This window comes from Sinocyclocheilus grahami, unplaced genomic scaffold (genome assembly GCF_001515645.1).
Source record: "Sinocyclocheilus grahami isolate Dianchi unplaced genomic scaffold, SAMN03320097.WGS_v1.1 scaffold482.1, whole genome shotgun sequence".
NCBI lineage: Eukaryota > Metazoa > Chordata > Actinopteri > Cypriniformes > Cyprinidae > Sinocyclocheilus > Sinocyclocheilus grahami.
The window spans coordinates 565674-585534 of NW_015505661.1; the positions used below are offsets into that span (position 1 = coordinate 565674).

At 36.1% G+C, this 19861-nt stretch overlaps 2 protein-coding genes across 4 annotated transcripts; both read right to left on the reverse strand.

The window, feature by feature from the left end:
* Positions 1-580: 580 nt before the first annotated feature.
* On the reverse strand, positions 581-4024 carry LOC107553836 (glycine-rich cell wall structural protein 1-like). Its single transcript, XM_016236152.1, has 2 exons — positions 3871-4024; positions 581-1854 (listed from the first exon to the last, which is right to left on the reverse strand). The coding sequence occupies exon 2, from the start codon at positions 1841-1843 to the stop codon at positions 1301-1303; it is 543 nt and encodes a 180-aa protein (XP_016091638.1). The 5' UTR covers positions 1844-1854; positions 3871-4024; the 3' UTR covers positions 581-1300.
* A 1016-nt stretch (positions 4025-5040) lies between these two features.
* LOC107553834 (ras association domain-containing protein 2-like) lies at positions 5041-19781 on the reverse strand. 3 transcript variants are annotated; one of them, XM_016236151.1, is made up of 10 exons: positions 19555-19781; positions 12986-13069; positions 11549-11624; positions 11049-11200; positions 9346-9447; positions 9120-9264; positions 8883-9036; positions 7715-7836; positions 7496-7593; positions 5041-5869 (listed from the first exon to the last, which is right to left on the reverse strand). In XM_016236151.1, the coding sequence occupies exons 2-10, from the start codon at positions 13036-13038 to the stop codon at positions 5800-5802; spliced, it is 972 nt and encodes a 323-aa protein (XP_016091637.1). In that variant the 5' UTR covers positions 13039-13069; positions 19555-19781; the 3' UTR covers positions 5041-5799. The 3 variants fall into 3 exon arrangements, with proteins under 3 accessions (XP_016091637.1, XP_016091635.1, XP_016091636.1); XM_016236149.1 differs by having other exon boundaries at positions 9120-9262; positions 9338-9447; XM_016236150.1 differs by lacking the exon at positions 19555-19781 and adding an exon at positions 15496-15878 and having other exon boundaries at positions 9120-9262; positions 9338-9447.
* Between the last annotated feature and the right edge of the window lie 80 nt (positions 19782-19861).

Below are 19861 nucleotides of genomic sequence, written 5' to 3' on the forward strand. Positions count from 1 at the left end.
CAACTCACACATTCAAGGCCCAGAAAGGTAGTAAGGTTACTTTGCGTTAACATTACGGTTAACCCACTTTTGTCACATGGACCATTTTAATGACGTCCTCATGTTCCTTTCTGGGCCTTGAACGTGTCAGTTGCATTGCGGTCTATGGAGGGTCAGAAAGCTCTCGGATTTCATAAAAAATGAATTAATTTGTGTTTAAAAGATGAACGAAGGTCTTACGGGTTTGAAATGACATAAGGTGAGTAATGAATGTCAGAATTGTCTTTTTTGGGTGAACTATCCCTTCAAAGATGTGTTATTCATTGTTTAAGATCTACAATAATATATTGGGGGAGAACATTCCTCCTGCTTACTTCTAAACACAGAATTTTGTGATTAAGTGCTCTTTGTTAAGGTTATTTTGCATGTGAATATCATGTCCATATCTGAAAATGCAGTCTAATTTTAGGACCAAAGTAATAGTTCACCTAGTCATCACAATTTCTCCCATTCCTGACTAAATCAAACCACATTTACCCGTATTATCACTCGCATGGAATGAAAAATGACAAAACGTCAAGTATTTTATGAAGTGTATTTATTTTATATTAGCAGTACAAAAATAAACATACATACTGATAGGAAAGTGTACAAGCGAAAGCAATGGAATCTTATTGGTTTAAAACAATCAGCTGCTTGTTAAAGAGCTCAGGGAAGTGAGGTAGAGAGCACCCGAGCCCTTTAACAAGATTTGCTCTCAACTTGACGCACTGCGTCAAGCTTATTATGGTTTAATGTGATTTTACCATAAGCCTTGTTTTATTTTGAATGTTCGCTGACGTAAATGGCAGGAACAAACAGATTAAATCATTGAGAAGGTTGAAACGGCTCAGTAGAGAACAATCAATGCATGTTTGCATAAGTATCAAGGAAAAATACATATACATGATGCTCTGCAAAGCTCTTTAGATAATAAACTACCTGTTACACATCATATATTTTAAATGATACAAAATTCCATTATGCATATAAACTAAATCATGAAAAAACGACATTATTCATTTATAAAAATCAACAATAAATGCACAGGCTTCTGACTCAGGCATGTGCTCATCATAACTCTCGCTTCAGAGACAAAAAACCATTGGAAACGGTCGCCAATCAAGCAAATGCAACCTTGTTTTCTGCTGTCAATTTAACACAGAACTTGGGCGGAGATCATGCACAGAGTGCTGTTTAATTGCATTTTTGTATTGAAAGAAGTGACAGATGCAAGAAGGTGCCCAAGATTGACCCATGCCAAGTGACCCATAAGTGGCCCTTAAGACAGAATGTACCCAAGTAAGAATGACATCACGAGTCCAAAAACTGTCACACAGCTATAAACGGGTCCAGAACTGGCAGCATCTGTGTAATAATCCACATCTGTCTCATTGTGAACATGATCTCCTGAATGCTCACCACCATGTCCATGTCCGTGACCATGGCCGTACCCATGGCCATGCCCATATCCCGCACCGTATCCTCCATAACCTCCATACCCATGCCCGTACCCATATCCAGGTCGGGCCAAGGAGCTCAAGCCGTGTCCGACCAGCATTCCCCCTAGAGCTCCGGCGGCGGCCGCCCCTGCTACCTTCCCAGTGCTGTGTCCCGAGGAGCCTCCGGTGTGAGCTGGTGGGGCACGGTAATGTCCACCGCCTCCTCCCCAGCCCGTGCGACCAGAGCTGCTGCCTCCCCATCCTCCACCTCGGCCTCCTCCACGCCCGAAGCCCCCGCCCCGACGCGACTGGACCGCAGGAAACATCACCGCCAGGAGTAACAGGCAGTTCATCAACGACAAGATTTTATATTGGGAGAACATGCCGGAAGATGCTGTGAAAACACAAGGTCAGAGGTCGACTGAATCCATGTCTGGTATGCAAACTCTGTGAAAGCAAAGAGCTAAACATAGTTAAAAAAAACAATCAGTCTTTGACTCGTCGGTCCCAATGAGATCTGTCTGATTAGTGGACACACAGGACATGACGCCAGGAGGAAGGATACAGAGAAAGCCAATAATGTCAAGAAAGAGAAATTAGAAAGGTCTTATTTTCTAAAATGACTATAGGGTCTTATCTGAAAAAAAGTAGCCCATTTATCATGTAAGAAAAAAGAAAACCCTGTCTTTTAGAACCTATTTTATATAACCTATTTTTGATTATTGGCTCATTTTAAGCATAAGTTTAATACATCTGAGAGACAATTCTGTTTCTAAAACAAGGGGGGAAATAACTGAAGATATATCCAAAACAGATCTTTTAAGAATGTTTATATGTAAACTTTTTTTTCCATAGTAAAAAAACAAAGTGCTAAAGCCCGCACACAATGTCCTTTGAGAAAGAAAAATAAATTGCAGTCTTTATTCAGAGGCCATAAAAATACAAAAGTGCCCATGCAGTGACTAAATGTTTTCAGTGTGACATCTTCATCAGTATCTATCTATCTATCTATCTATCTATAACATTTGGAATATTTAGGAATTTATAAATGTTTCTGAAAGTCTCTGCTCACAAAGACTGCATTTATTTGATGAAAAATAGAGTAAAAACAGGAACATTGTGAAACATGATTACAATTTACCAGAACTTGGTACCACTACAATAAGGTTCCATTTGTTAATATTAGTTCAATACATTTGTTAACATAAACTAATAATGATAAATACTTCTAAAGCATTTATTAATCTTAGTTAATGTTGATTCCAACATTTACTAATACATTATTAAAATCAAAAGTTGTGCTTTATTAGACCTGTGCTAACATGAACAGTTGTATTTTTATTAATTAATGTTAACAAAGACTAATAAATATTGTAACAATTTATTTCTCATTGTTAATGTTAATTAATTAAATATAGTTAGCAAATAGAACCTTATTGTTTACCGTTTTCTATATTAAAATATTTTAAAATGTAATTTCTTCAAATGTTTCTTGAGCACCAAATCAATATATTATATAATGATTTGTGAAGGATCATGTGAATCTGAAGACTGAAAATTCAGCTTTGCCTAACAGGAATAAATGACATTTTAAAATATATTGAAATAGAAAACAGTTGTATATTGTTTACAGCTTTAAAACAATTTATAATAATATTTCACAATATTAAGGTTATGTATTTTTGATTAAATAAATGCAGCCTTGGTGAGCAAAAAAAAAGGTTTCTTTAAAAAAAAATATATATAAGTGTGTGTGTTTATATCTATATATATAATTTTTTAATTTGTAATTATTTATTTGGAAGGCAACACAAAAATACTGATTAAGGACATTTTATATAATAAAAGAAGTCCTGTATTGAACTTGAGAGTATAACATACATAGATCTCTATGTGTATATTATGATCTAGAATTGAGCAGTACATGATCTTTTCAGAATCTAGGCCGCCAGTCTGGCAGCTTTAGAAAGGTAATCTGGTATACTTCAGTGTCTGGTTGTCTCAAGGATATTCTCACCCCTGCACCATTCACTCAAACTCAACACAAAGACGATGCTCATTCTTAAAATCATTCAATTATAAGGTCAACTTTATCACAAGGTCACTATCACTCTAAGGTGACCCTAAAATAATATAAACAGCACTGGCATTTGAGTGTAAAACAAATGTTTTAAACAATTATCTTCATATTACATACAAGTATTAATTCTGCATTAACAGCCTTAGGAAATAGAAATAAACAGTAATGCAACATTATACACCAGAATATCACACATTGGTATGTAATTTTCCAGTATGAAGATATACTTTTCTTTGGAGATATTAATAAACTACTAATAATATTACATATTCTTATAAAATATGGTTAAAATAAAGTTCCGTTCCTCCAAAAGAGTATGCATTGACTTACATTGAATTGGTATGTGGATGAAATGTATTTTGGAAGGTTCAGGATGACTGTCCAAGTGTTGTCCTCCTCTCTGGTCTGCTGAGCTTGAATGGATGAGAGTTTGAGACAGAACTCACACAAGCACACGTACACAGCGACATTAACCGACTGCTGCTCATTCTCTGATTGGTTGAGTGAATGAACCTACGTCGGCCCGTCTCGCCGGCATAGGATCAGAACTTCGCTCTAATCCATCAACAGGATTAAGACGGTCTATGGATTTGACGAACGTCTTTAGGCCCAGGGGTCATTCTGTGGGGTCGGTCATGTGGTGATTGTGTCTCTCCATGAGCTCAGCGATGCTGGTTAGATAACCCACGAGACTACCTGCAGTCAAATCCTCATGTGGAGGAAGACTGGTAGTTCTGACATTCACGCAGTGATTTTTCTTTGCTGGTAGGTTGTGCGTGCTGGAAAATAAATACAAATCTTGGCCAGTAAAAGAATAACAATGGACCCTTTTCACGTTTCCGGGATTCCTAGAAGCAGAAGTCGATATAGTTGGGTTCTGAAGTGGTGATGTGAATGCAATCAAAAAAGAAAAAAAGTAGAGTTTTTGAGTTTCCAAAAGAGGAAAAACCTTCTAGAAAGATTAGGAAAAGATTTTTCAAAATTTGCCGTCACTCGCTCAGCTGTTAGAAATACCCACACAGCAGCGTTAACTAGTTTTCTGAAATGTAATCACAATTGGTGGCTGACTAAATACTTTTTTGCCCCACTGTAGATCTCTATGTATATTATGATCTAGAATTGATAGTGTACATACTCTGTGGTGTAGACTATGTAGTGGGTATTATCATAGCATTCTTTGATGAATAGTAAGTTCAAAACAGCATTTCTTGGAATTAGAAATCGTTTAACATTATAAATGCATCACTTTTGATTCATGTAATGCATCCTTGCTGAATAAAAGTAATTTCTTTCAAAACTGTATCAATCTTACTGACCCCAAGCAGTAGTGTATTATAAAAAAATGATATAATACTCTTTTTGTTATGCGTTTTAATAGTTACATGCACACTGCCAAATAATAGTAATTATCCTCCATAATCTAACATATTATCTTAATACTGATACACAAGTGTAAATAAAACCGTTTTTTTCTTCTTTTTCTGATGATAACATTTTATTTAAATATAAGTATCACCATATATATATTTATAAACACATGCCAGTATGACAAGACAGAGGCCAGTCATAGATGTGAATGACAGTCTAAACGTAAAAGAAAAATATGAAGCTCTTGAATTCTCAACTACCTCTTCAGGTGCCCAAACATGCATACTAGTCATACTAACTCGCTCACTCAAACAACATTCAGATATTCAGAGACTACCATCCCTTGTGCTGCTTCACTCCGTTTTCAATCATCCTTTAAGTTCACAGTCTTGTACTTCGCTTCTCACCATTCTGTTACAAAGAGATTTAATCGCTGTCTAAAAGAGACCTTGGTCTAATGGAATTGTAATGGTACAACAGGCTGGCTCAGACCGCATATATTCTCAATACATCCAACATGTAAAGTGATCAGTCAGTCGTCACCATTTTTAATGGGTTAAACCAAACAAATAATACTAAAGTTGTAAGCATTTATCTTTGTTACTTTGTGCTTGTCATTACTCCTTTTTTTGCTTGCGCTTTCCAGTCATCACTGGATGATGAAATTCCCTGGTTTAGTGGAATGTGCTTTTATATTATTGTACCTGCATGTGATTCCCTACAGCACCAGAGAAAAATATACAACGAATGTTTATATAAGATGTACCATCCATCTTCACTGGTCAGCAAATATCAATGCATATTAGTGGTTAACAATCATTCAGGACAGACGCGACTGATGACATTTTGTCTGGAAGTCCACTGATTGATATGAAGAGGGGAATGTGCTCGTCACATACAGGTGGAGCCTTCTGGTAGACACTGGAGCTGCTTCTCAATGATACACCGCAGATACTTGAATCTATTCAGAAAGAGATGCATGGATTAGTAAAACACAGAAATGAAGAGATATTTTTCTTTGACGTCACAGCTGAGGATAGTCTCTAGTGAAGGGTTTGTGACTGTGCGTCTTCTTGTGGTGCCATCAGCCAATTAGCATTGTCATGACATCATTTCCTGTGGTGCTTGAGTCAGCTCATGGCATTTAGGCTCAAAAGACATGGCAGCAGTCATGAGCAACACACACTTCTAATCACAGATTTTCTGTGTAAACTGAGCAATTGCCATTGAAATTGAAGTGAGGTTTTGACAAAAGGCAAAATAATCTAAATCTAAATATATATATATTAGGGCTGTCAATCGATTAAAATATTTAATCGCAATTAATTGCATGATTGTCATGAGTTAACTTGTGATTAATCGCAGCTTAAATCGCACATTCTTATCTGTTCTAAATGAACATCAAATTAATACTTTTCATACTCTAATCAACATGGGCATGGGCAAATATGGATTCTTTAATGCAAATGTATGTTTATTATTAGTGAAACCATACTCAACAGAGCATGAAGACTAGATATGTTTCAAAGGTCATTTTTCAAATATCATGTTCATGTCTATTAGACACATGAAAAAAAGAACATAGAAATACCAGGTTCCTATTACTTCTCTTTCTTTGCACTGAGCAATACTTACACAAGCCTGTTTAGACTATTTGCAGGACAGGGCAGCTCACTTCTTCTGAACATTTATTTTTTTATTATTACATTTGTTTGCCTCTCTGTGCCCACATACTGTAATTTGATGCAGCCAAATCCTCATTAAAACGGTTTTCATTGTTATATTTGACCGTTTCTGTTGTCAGACAACCGAATTAATATGAAATAGTGACTGAAACGCCAGCCATTAAGACTTCAAAACCAGCTCTCCCTTCCAAGATGTTAATCTGCACAACAATCCTGATTTATAATCGAGCCGTCGACTGATGAATTCAAATACACATAAGATAAAGACAATAGCTGTGCTGTGATTTCGGCTATACTTGCATGTAAAATTAGAGAAGCAACTTAATATCTGGTTTAACTAAAAGAGCTGCCCCTCTCAGTCACTCGCTGAACAGAGCAGACGCAAAACTTGCGGGTAGGATAAAATGTCAGGACACCGGCAACTCTCAGAAACTAAATGTGACCCTGGAGCACAAAACCAGTCATAAGTATCACGGGTATATTTCTAGCGATAGCCAAAAATACATTGTATGGGTCAAAATTATCGATTTTTCTTTTATACCAAAAATCATTAGGATATTAAGTAAAGATCATGTTCCATGAAGATATTTTGTAAATTTCTAACCGTAAATATATCAAAACTTCAGTTTTGATTATTAATATGCATTGCTAAGATCTTTATTTGGACAACTTTAAAGGCAATTTTCTCATTATTTTGATTTTTTGGCACCCTCAGATTCCAGGCTTTTAAATAGCTGTATCTCGGCCAAATATTGTCCTATCCTAACAAACCATACATCAATGGAAAGCTTATTTATTCAGCTTTCAGATGACATATACATCTCAATTTCAGAAAACTGGCACTTATGACTGGTTTTGTGGTCCAGGGTTTGTCCCATCTGCTCATGTAAGGTGGATCATACCGGCTTCTCAGCTTCTGCACCTCCCTGTCCTCCTCTTCCTTCAGTTTGGTAATAAAACTCTGCAGGACAGGCATCTCAAATTTGATGTACTGCGCCACCTAGAGCAGTGGAGAGCAACTGCAGTCAGTTATGTGAATTTCTTTGTGTGTTTCAGCATTACCAGCCTTGTAATGTTAAACGTCTAAGCAGATCAACCCTGCTTCACACACACACACTCACTTCATAGGGAATCTCCTCTCCCAGATCCTGCTCCATGAGAAAGATCTTGCAGACGTGCTCACATGGTCCCTGAAGTATTCTCACTACTAATGGGTAATCTGTACGCTTCAGCTGAACACGCTCTGAAACACATAACACATTTTGTACATATACAACTAGATTCCAGCATTTTCATTTTCATTATATTGTACAAATATATAAGGTATATAAGGTGCAAAACTGGTCACTATTACGATACTAGTGTGTTGTGGGTAATTTCCCACAACTAATTTAAATGTTCACATCCGTCATAAGATTTGAGGTATCATTCATATCTGTAGCACAAACATCAAGTTTAATACTAAACCTAAGTATCAGCAGTTACACTACTTAACAAATGTTTGGAATAATTACATTTTTTTATGTTTTTGTAAGAAGTCTTTTATGGTCACTAAAGTCATTTATTTGATCAAAAATGCAGCAAAACAGCAATGTTGTAAAATATGAATACAATTTAAAATAAGTTTTTTTTTTTTTTTTTTAAATGTAATTTATTCCTGTGTTGAAAACAGTGATACATTTCTTTTTTCAGGATTCTTTGCTAAATACAAAGTTCAAAAGAACAGCATTTATTTGACATTTTGAACATTATAAATGCATCCTTGCTGATTAAAAGTATTCATTTCTTCTCTCTTTTTTAATCTTACTTACTTAAACTTTTGAATTGTAGTGTATCAAGGTTTCCACAAAATATGAAAAATGGATTGAAAAATGATTATAAGAAGAAATATATTAGAATTATTTTTGAATCATGTGACACTAAAAACTGGAGTAATGCCTACTGAAAATTCAGCTCTTCCATCACAGAAATAAATTACATTTTCAAAAATATATTTAAAGAGAAAGAAGTTATTTTAAATTGTAATAATATTTCAAAATATTACGTTATGTCAAAAAATGCACCCTTGGTGGGCATAACACACTTCTTTAAAAAAAACATTAAAAAAATAATTATTCCAAACTTCTGGTAGCAGTATAATAGCTATTATTATTAGTGTATAATATTGATTCTACTGTAGCCTCCGATATAGTATAACTGTCATGTTGTTCGGTGTACACTAGATGGCGATTCAGTGTTGCACAGTCAAGTCGTTTATTAACTGGAAGATAAAAGCAGACAGCAGCTGACCTCCGCTGGCATGAACGAGGTAGAGGGCGAAATCATCCGGGCTGTTCTCGATCTTAAACTTATTCAGTAACACCCGCAGCACCTGTGGCGTGGTCATGCAGCTGTTGATCCGGACGTTAGTAACAGAACCATATGCAGGAGTGAACACAGACGTCTGAATCAAAGAGAAAGAGGAACAAGAGATCACATGACTGATGCTCAAACAATCACACACACTACTGTTTCTTCTCAAGTTACCTTGTGGTTGTAGAAGTGACCGTTGATGGAAAACCTGTGCCTTCTGATTCGCCGCTGGTCGCTGGGAGACCGCCTCCTGCCCCGTCTCAGAACACCAGCATCACTTTTGGTTCTAAGAAGCTGAGCGGAGACGTCACACGCCTCTGCCAGGAGAAAGCAGAAGATGAGGAGGAAGAGCAAGTCACAAGTTCACATAATGTGTCTTTTTGAAGTCATACCTTCTTCTTCTTCTTCGTGGTCTTGTGTTGTGCCATTGCTCGAGTGGTCCTCTGGGGGCGTCACTTCCATCTGAGGTGGAGTTTGAGGAGTCTGTTTCTGACCCTCCTGACTGGAAAACCATTACAGAGGAACATCAGAATTCTTCCAAATATGTACCTTATACACTATACACTTCAACATCAGTCTATGTTCAATACTGAAATCCTAGAATCACTCAAATTAATCTTATTATTTGTCCAAATGATGCCAAAACTATCAAAAAATGGTGAAAAACAAATTCTGTCATGCATATGAACACATACTGGATGTGAAATCATATGATTCTGGGAACCGCTCGTTAAGCTAACATGATCAATAACATTCTGGCATGTAAGTGCTCAGTTTCTCAGCTCTTTGATTCTGTGTAGGTGCTGAAAACAATATTAGCTTTGGAGCACTCAGATATAAATAGCTCTTTTGAAGTCCCCATTTGGAACCATGAGGCAAAAACAGACGAGAAGAGATCAAAACCATAAAACATTGGAAATGTGAGAATTATTTATATCGCACACGTTCAAAACATTTCAGCTGATGGAATGCCAAAAGCATGGCCATCACAAGGATAGAGTTGCTATGGCAACAAACTCCGGAAACAAAGCAGGCTCTCATGGTGTCAAGGTTACTTGAGTTTAAAGAACTGGGCTTGTGAAATACATCTTGGTATCTGTTATGATGATAATTTTTGTATGCCATGGTTAATAAGCTAGATAGGTACTAATCAAACACGGTTTAGTAAATATGTTCCTGTGGCTCAGTGGGAGAGCATTACGTTAGCAGCGCAAAAGGTCGTGGGTTCAATTCCGAGGGAACACACATACTGGTAAAAAATGTATAGCCTCAATGCACTGTAAGTCGCTTTTAAGCGTCTGCTAAATGCATAAATTATTATTATAAATTATATAAAGTGACATTTAATGGTTGACAATTCTGTATTGCAAGAAAAAAAAGTATTTATCAGTCTTATATACACTAGCTTTCAAAAGTTTGTGGTCAGTAAGAGGTTTTCTAAAGAAATGAATAATTTTGTTCAGCAAGAACACATTTAATTGATCAAAAGTGACAGTAAAGACATTTATGTTACATGAGATGCCCATTTCTAATAAATGAATCCAAATGATTACAAACCACATTTTTTAATTCATCAAAGAATCCTAAAAACAAACTGCATCAAAGTTTCCACAAAATATGAAGCAGCACAACTGTCCCAACATTGATAATAATTAGAAATGTTTCTTGATCACCAAATGTTTGTAATATTAGAATGATTTCTGAAGGATTTTGTGACACTGAACACTGGAGTAGCGGCTGCTGAAAATTCAGCTTTGCATCAGAGAAATCAATTATAAGTTAACTTATATTCATAATAATATTTCACAATATTAGGCATACTCTTTTTACTTTTTTTAATGTAGCCTTTATGAGCATAAAAGACGTCTTTCAAAAACATTATCTTAACAAATCTTAATCTCAAACTTTGAAACGGTAGTGTATATTTACACTATATATTTAGTCTTATTTTCCAGTAAAATATCCTAAAAACAAGGTACATTCACTTGAGAAGCAACATACACTTTCTCTCTTCCTCAGTGCACAGTAGTTTCTCAGTACTGCATGTATAGGAGGTTAATGAGCTCATTTAAATATATTTGTGTGTTTGCTTCATTGTCTGACCTCTGGTTGTCAAGGTTACACCCTGAGTGCCAGGAGGTAGAGGAGGGAGGAGGTCTGATTCGCTCGTGGTCATCCTGCATCTGAAGCCTGATTGGTCGACGCAACCCCCATGAGATATTGAGAAGTCCTTCAATGATCAGCTCCTCCTCTTCCTGCAGGCACAATACACACAGCATACACACATACTTATCCTTAAGTCTGTTACCTGACAAAAACAAGTGATGATACATAATGGACCAGAGTGTTACTTTTCGAATAAATGAGGTTGATAAATGATAACTGTAGCATATCTAAATCTGTCAGTGATTTGGCACGGCCAGAGCACCTGAGCAAGCTGCATTTACAGACACAAAAGGAGCCCTACATGAACACCCCCCCACAAAAGCCTTCCAGTCACAGACAGTTATTACTCCCCAGACAATAGTGAATAATTGAGAAAGCACAGAAGGGGTCAAACGCTTCCCCACCTGCCACACAATGAGTGTAAAACTCTTTCTTACCTCTCTGTGGCGTAGCTGCAGGTTCTTTCCTTCATAGTAGAGATTGTAGGTCTTTAAATGAGAGAGAATGCTTCTCCTGAGAAAGAACAAAGTTTGTTCAACAATTACTTTAATCTCTGAAATAAAATGGTTTAAAATCCTATTTTTAAGAATGCATTTAAAAAGTTGTGAACATTTACATACTGGACTTGAGTGCTTATGTTAATTAATGTGCAATGTGCAAAATAAAGAATGAAAGAATAATGAATATATATTTAAGTACATATAATAATAATAATAATAATTATTATTATAACCCACAAAAAAACCCTCCTAAAATTTACCTTACTCACTACCGTTCAAAAGTTTGGGGTCAGTATGATTTTTTTAAAATGTTTTTGACAGAAGTTTCTTATGCACACCAAGGCTGCATTTATTTAATAAAAAATACAGTAAAAAAACGGTAATATTGTGAAATATTATTACAATTTAAAATAACTGTGTTTTGTTTGAACATATTTTCAAATGTAATTTATTCCTGTGATGGCAAAGCTGAATTTTCAGCAGCCATTACTCCAATTACATTTTTTAATGAATAAAATAACAAATGCACAATGAAAAGCAACAGGTAAACCATTTAATATATATATATATGAAAATGTTTTTGCTCATCAATTAATTTTTTTAATAATTGTAATAATTAAATATTGTTTCAGTATTTATCTGAGTATTTTATATCCATATAATAATAATAATTATTATTATAACCCACAAAAAAACCCTCCTAAAATTTACCTTACTCACTACCGTTCAAAAGTTTGGGGTCAGTATGATTTTTTTAAAATGTTTTTGACAGAAGTTTCTTATGCACACCAAGGCTGCATTTATTTAATAAAAAATACAGTAAAAAAACGGTAATATTGTGAAATATTATTACAATTTAAAATAACTGTGTTCTGTTTGAACATATTTTCAAATGTAATTTATTCCTGTGATGGCAAAGCTGAATTTTCAGCAGCCATTACTCCAATTACATTTTTTAATGAATAAAATAACAAATGCACAATGAAAAGCAACAGGTAAACCATTTAATATATATATATATATATATGAAACTGTTTTTGCTCATCAATTAATTTTTTTAATAATTGTAATAATTAAATATTGTTTCAGTATTTATCTGAGTATTTTATATCCATATATTTTATAAGTCAGTAGCTTGTCACTTAATGTAAAGTCTTTCATGGTGACAAAATAAAGGACTGATCTTCCTGTCTGGTTTTTATTTTACTGTAATGACAATCTGACTTTACAGTATCGCATGTGAACATATCATTACAAGACTGTCAGAGCTAACAGGAAGGAAAAAATGCAAACATTTCTTTTGCTCAGTTGTTTTAACATCCCAATCACAGGATGATTTTAACACTCATGAGTTGGTCTAAGATTTATACTCACTTGCTGATGAATTTGTTCTCTCCAAACCGCACACCGTCATTCCTGTCATCCATTTTATCCCAGCCACAACTGCATGGAAGGACTCTGGAGAGACGGAGACAGAGGAACAGGGAGGAGAACAGAGAAAGAGAGAGAGAATGGTTCTGCTTCTTGTTTTAACATCAAATAATTAACTCTTCGGTATCTAGGTCAGCGCATGAGGAATGTAAGAGAACAACAAACAGAGTAAAGTATGCATATCTCACACTGACTAACTCGTGTATTTTTGATATCTCTTGACAAGAGACTGATGCTCTATTCTATATCCCACAAACCCATGTGATGTCGACATCTGCGTGTCACAGCTGAAAGTAAACTATGCATGAGGATGTGACCAGAATAGACACGGAGCACATACTGGAATGAATGAGAGGATTGAAACAGTAAGTTTATATTATAGTTCACCTATAGTATAAAGTAGTATATAGTAACAAATTCAAAAGTTTGTTATCAGTAGAGTAAAAAATAAATATAAATTATACTTTTATTTAGCAATGACCGATTGACCAAAAGACATAGTAAAAAAAAAAGTCAAAAGATGCTTCTCTTTTGAACTTTCTGTAACTATCAGGGTTTCTCGACATTGATAATAAGAAATGTTTCTTCAGCAGCAAATCAGCATATTAAAATGATTTCTGAAGGATCATGTGACACTGAAGACTGAAGTAATGATTGCTGAAAATTCAGCTTTGCATTAGAACTGTTTGCAATAGAAAACAGTTATTTTAAATGGTAATAATATTTCACAATATTACTGTTTTTTTATCAAATAAATTCAGCCTTGGTGAGCTTTCAAACACAAACAAATTTTGAACAGTATTGTATGCTAATGTACTCCTAAATTTCACTTTTAGCAGATATTTGCATTTCATTTGATGTCTTTCTCATCTGGGAAAACCATAATACAATACTCATGTTGCACTGAGCAGATTTTTGTCCAATCATGGTCTCTAAACAGAGAATGTCCCGCCTCCCAACAGAGTCTTTATCACACTTGATCACACTTTTAACATTTAAACTGCTAAAAGATGCTCAGTCATAATGATGATCAATATATTTACGTTTTTAGGAATACCATTGATTGAAATACAATCAGTGCTGTAGGATAATACAGTACTGTCGCTTGTGTTTCTTTACAGATGAAACTAGAGAAACCAGAGACAGAAGAAACTTTTAATATCATGCCATTCATCGGTCAATAGAAATGCTCATACAAGAACTAAAAAAAACATGAGTGATAAATCCTTCATCAGTGTGAATTATTCAAAGGAAAAGTTGTACATTTTGGTAACACTTTATTTTAAGGTGTCCTTGTTACACGCTTCATGTACTTACTATTAATATAAAAACATGCAAGTAACCCTAAGCCTAACCATATAGTAAGTGCATGTAGTTAATTAATATTACTCAGTCCTTAAATGTATAGTTACACAGTAACAAGGACACCTTCAAATAAAGTGTAACCTACTGTGTAACATGTCAATTTCAAAGACGAAAGAGTACAGTTAACTATATGACCGACTCTAGACCTCAATGGCTGACACATATACTCCCGTTTGGAGGTTCCCCTGGCACAATACAAACTGCTCTACTTAAGGCTTCCTTCCTCACCAGCTGGAAAGGCTTTACAGAAGCTTCCGGAGACAGGGACAGGTGCAGGACAACAGGGGTACTGTTACCCCGCTGTTACAACTACTCAAGATCTCAGACTCCACACTGTTGCTGTTTTATTGTGTCTTCTTTAAAACATTTATACAACTGTCATGCCAACAAAACTAAAATAAATATGTCAAATCTAACTTTAAAACAAACTTTTTTAAAGATACATGTTCACGCTTAACTAAATGTTAAAGGAACTGAAACTAAGGAAATGGCAGTGGCCATCTGCCTAGCATGTGGTTTCACAACTTTGTACAAGCATGTTAAAGGAACAGTTCAGCTAAAAATCTAAATCTAAATTCACCCTTATATTGTTTCAAACCTGTGGAGCATTAAAGAAGATATTTGGAAGAATGCTGGCAATAAAATCCTTTTGTTTCCCACTGACTTCCATTATATAGACAAAAATACAATGGAAGTCAATGGGATAAGAAACAGTTTGATTACAAACATTCTTTGAAATATATTTTGTATGTGTATCACAGAAGAAAGAAATGCATAGACGTTTGGAACGACACGAGGGTGAGTGAATAATGAGAGAATGTTCATTTGTGAATCAACTATCCCTTCAAACACAGAAAAACAACCAACCCAACAGTCATGTGTCCTCTGTATTACATGATAAAATGACATACAAGTTATTTAAAACAACAACCGTACTCCTCTTCATCTGAAATACTATAAACCAGCATATTTTAACTGATTTAAATCCGGACATTTTCACAAGCTTGAACAGTAGTACTTCCCGTTTACTGGCTCACTTTCTCATAGGATTTCCTGAACTTGATATAAGAAGATTTAACGCACATTACCTTCTTTCTTTTGCAGCTGATCGTCTGGTGGTCTTTAAACGCTAGCCCAGTGCTGAACCCATGTGACACTCAGCTTCGCTCTCCTACACTCTTCCTCTGATTTGCACAGTGGAAACTGACATGAGGCTTCAGACTTCCCCAATGGTGGTTTCACTGCCTCCTCCTCCTCTCTTTATCTCCCTGTGTCAGTCTCTCTCAAGTTCACCAATGTCTTTATGCACACTGCCATTAATCTTACAACAACAAAAGATATATGAACTTTATGAGCACTTAGAATCACTTTAGGAGAACTACTTAGTGTACGCATGTAACTCAAGAGTCCAACACACACACAAATACACACAAACAGAGCACAGGTGTCCTACTGAGACCCCAAATGGAAGCGGTAATGGCCTCATTCAGTCCCTACACGATTATCCTTTCACAAGATCATTATCCCACGAGCAAACAATAGCGTCTCTCTCTTGTATGGGCTTGTTTTCTTATCAACACCACCATCTCCTGACCCACAGTGAACAGTTAAGTATGTGTAGCTGTTAGAGCTTGTGTGTGTGTGTGTGGCCCCTCCCACATCTTTCATACACACCACTCGCTGCGCTCAATCAGGAGCTGATGAAATATTCAATACCAATCAACCCAGAGCAGCTTATTCTGACATGAATGTTTCATATCCCAAATATAGTCCTGCCAGAACTACAGAAGAGCTATTGGTCTCTGATACACATCCAAAAGTCATTGCCAGCAGATAATAGGCATCAGATGACAGGCATTGATTAGATTATAGATGCATGATATATCGGTGCCAAATCTGAATCGGCCAATATTGTGCATGCTTATTTCCTCAAAGTTGATATTTAAAAATACTAATCATTTTGTTATCTTTAGCAAATCTCTAAATGAATACCCAGTTTTCATACTTCATAATGTTGTGATAAAGTTGTAAAGCAAGATAGTAGATTTAGTTGTAGCATTTAAAATGATTCGTTTTTGGTTTTCATTAAATCAATTTCGGAATATTAAAGAATTTATATGTTGGGTCAGTTGGATATTTTTTTAAATAAATTAATAAATTGATAAATTAATAAATAAATTGATCAAACGTGACAGTAGACATTTATAACGTTACAAAATGCTGTTGTTTTTTTTAACTTTCTATTAATCAACGAATACTGATACAAATGTATCATGGTTTGCATAAAAATATTAAGCAGCACAACTATTTTCAACATCGACAATAATCAGAAATGTTTCTTGAGCATCAAATTAGCATATTTGAATGAGTTCTGAAGAATCATGTGACACTGAAGACTGAGTATTGGTTACTAAAAAAAAATCACATTTAATAAATATAAAATACCAAACTGTTATTTTATTAAACCTTTATTTTAATGTTTTACTTTTTATTGCATTTTTTGTATTCTTACAAACACCAAAATAGTGTACAGTTTACACATTCAGGCCAAGAAGTAAATCCAAGACATGCTGAAAAAGGAAATTTGAGAGAAAAAAAACATTTCACAATCTTATCTGAACTTTTTCTTTTACTTTTAATCCCTCCTTTATTCAAGCTCTTCAGTTAGACGTCGGTTAGGAAAATATAGATAAAGAAAAAAACCACCAGTGTTCCATGCAACATGATCCCACTTCAGTCTCTGAAATGCAAAAGCCATTTTTTTCATGCCTTTCACTGGAGCACCACGTTTCAAGAGCCATGTACTTTTCCACGCTTACGCAACTGTGCACTCTAGCATTAAATGTGTCAGGGGAGTCAATGAGAAATGAATGAAAAAGAGCATGAGAACTATTTTTACACAGTCTTTTGAGCTCATGTGACTATCCAATCTGCCGGTTCTCTTAAAGATCAACTTTGCATCTATAAAAATGCCTAATTATGAATAATTACATGTTTGTCGAACACAGACGGTCTGGTGGCTTGGCACTTGAGTTGTGCATGTGTTTCGGTGCTGGGAAGACTGTGGAAGTGGGACAGACGTGATGGACGTGGTGGTTTATCCTGCTTCAGCATCCAAAACGAACCAAACTCTTTTTTGCATGTTTGCATGTTACTCTTTAAGTAATAAATTCTATCATATTTGTTCATGCTATTGTTTTGCAATGACCTGAAAACAACCACGGCCACCTTTCCATCCGTTTTCTTCCTTCCCATGGCTTGGAAGTTCCCCCTCGTTGCCCAATTCCAAAGCAAGCGCTCATACCCTCGGTCTTTAAGATCCAGGCCAAGATCTCCGCTTGATGTTTCCTGGCCTACATCCATTCCCTCACCTCCCCCAACCAGCATCTCCTCACAAACACTATTGCTCGGCTATTGTTAAATTGCCACGGCAACCTGGAAAACACTTGCGAACCGACAACAAGCTTCATCCAACAATGCTGAAAGTCCCACGTCTGCTCCCTCTTCCTTTTCTTCTTCCTTCCCTTCGCTCATGTGTTTAGCAGCTTGCACTGCTGCAGTCGTTGGAGTGTTTACTGATTGATGGCTGCTGCTGTGAAACTCTGAGTTATGAAGTATGACAAAGACAAAACACAGCTACTTCAAAATCTGCTGCATGGAAAATGTGACGCCCACATCTGACTGAGATTCTAACTTGCAACTGAAGAGACCAGTCTGGAAATGAGTAACTTATTTGAAACACTGAAAGAATCCACATTTATTAAAACAAATGGTTTCTAGATGCAGTTTAGAAAAACAGTTTCAAGATGAAGAGAAGGAATCTATTTACCGGGGGGTAATGAGATTCCTTCTCTTCATCTTGAAACAGTTTTTCAATTCCCCCATGAATTCCCTCATGTTTCAACTCTCTGAAGATGTGTCCCTGACTCACTCACGCTCAAATGTGTCACAGGCACCGCCTGAAGGTGTGAGGATCACTTTTAAAGAGATAGTTCACCCAAAAATGAAAAATCTGTTAGCATTTAGCCACCATCACGTAATCTCACACTTGAAGATTTGCAAGAACTGCATCATTTGTAGGCACTTGTAGGAGAAAGTTTGCAGGCTTTATACAACAATTAGTCCCGGACTCCCCGGTCCTCAAATCTGATTGGTCCAGCACTGCTGATATTTGCAATAGTCCAACAGCAGTGCGACATTGCACTATTTGTATCACTCTGCTTGTCTGCGTCCTTGGTGACTCACAAAGTTTGATGCTTTGGCCTCTTTTAGAAGTACTTTCATTGGCAACAAAGAAATCTATGAAATAACTATCCAAATTCAGTCTGAACCACAAGTTATCACACTCCCAATGGTGCTGTCGGTCTAAATATCAGCTGTTATTACCCGAGGCCATATCACATTATTTAGCCCTACTGGAAAGGGTCTATAATATATTTTTTTTATGTTTGGGAAAGATCTATTTTATGCTAATCAAGTAAAAAATACTGTAAAGACAATAAAAGTGTGGAATAATATTACAATTTAAAATAGCCTAACTGTTTTCTATTTAAAATATTTAAAAGTACAACGTATTCCTGCGATGGCCGAGCTGAATTTTCAGCAGCCATTACTCTTCAGTGTCACACGATCCTTCAGAAATCATTCTAATATGATGATTTACCTCTCAGTTAATAGTGAAAATAGTTGTGCTGCTTAAAGGAAGAGTGGAAACTTTTGTGACATGTCTTTACTGTCAGTTTTGATCAATTGAATGTGTCTGTGATTAACAAGTATGTTAATACGCTTTCACTGTTCATAAAAAAAGAAGCATGAACTTCTCCTTTTGTGTTCCACAGAAGAAAGAAAGTCATACTGGTTTGGAACAACGTGTGCACTTCTGAGAACTATCCTGGATAAACCAGACCCCATTAGAGCCCACTTTCCCATTGCTAACACAGATATCTCACAGGGGACATGAACAACTCTACATGTTAAACACTGTGGCATATTCTCTTGACAAGAGTCCACAGATGCTATTGTAATTTGAAGCCTGAATATTACATTTCCAATAGACATTCTTAATGAATTTCAATCCACAACGGATCATATTACACGTTACGATACAAAGTTGCAAACACAAGTCGTGAGTAACAAACAACACCCACCCCTGTCTCGTGGATCTCTGCTCTCCAGACGCCCAATGACACGATGATCAGATCAGATTCTGAAGGGGTCGGAATCTTATCTGTGCTTTTACGTCTCCAGACGACATTAAACTGAACAAACCTACCATCCGCGATGCTACGAACCGATCCAGCGCTTTACTAAAACCAACTCAAACCGAGCTTCTGTGCTCGCATCGGGAACAATCGCAGTTTGAGGAGGAGGAATACCCCATCTGCTGCTACAGACCTCAGATAACGCAGCAGCCAATCAGCGCGCGCGCGGACGCCCCTTTGTTCGCGCTGGACA

Excerpts from the sequence above, each read along its gene's own strand:
- LOC107553836 (XM_016236152.1), bottom strand. The coding sequence starts at position 1,843 with ATGTTCTCCCAATATAAAATCTTGTCGTTGATGAACTGCCTGTTACTC.
- LOC107553834 (XM_016236149.1), bottom strand. The coding sequence starts at position 13,038 with ATGGATGACAGGAATGACGGTGTGCGGTTTGGAGAGAACAAATTCATC. Across the intron at positions 11,625-12,985 it reads GAGAACAAATTCATCAGCAA|GAGAAGCATTCTCTCTCATT; the intron begins GTGAGTATAAAT and ends GTTCTTTCTCAG. Across the intron at positions 11,201-11,548 it reads TGCAGCTACGCCACAGAGAG|GAAGAGGAGGAGCTGATCAT; the intron begins GTAAGAAAGAGT and ends TTGTGCCTGCAG.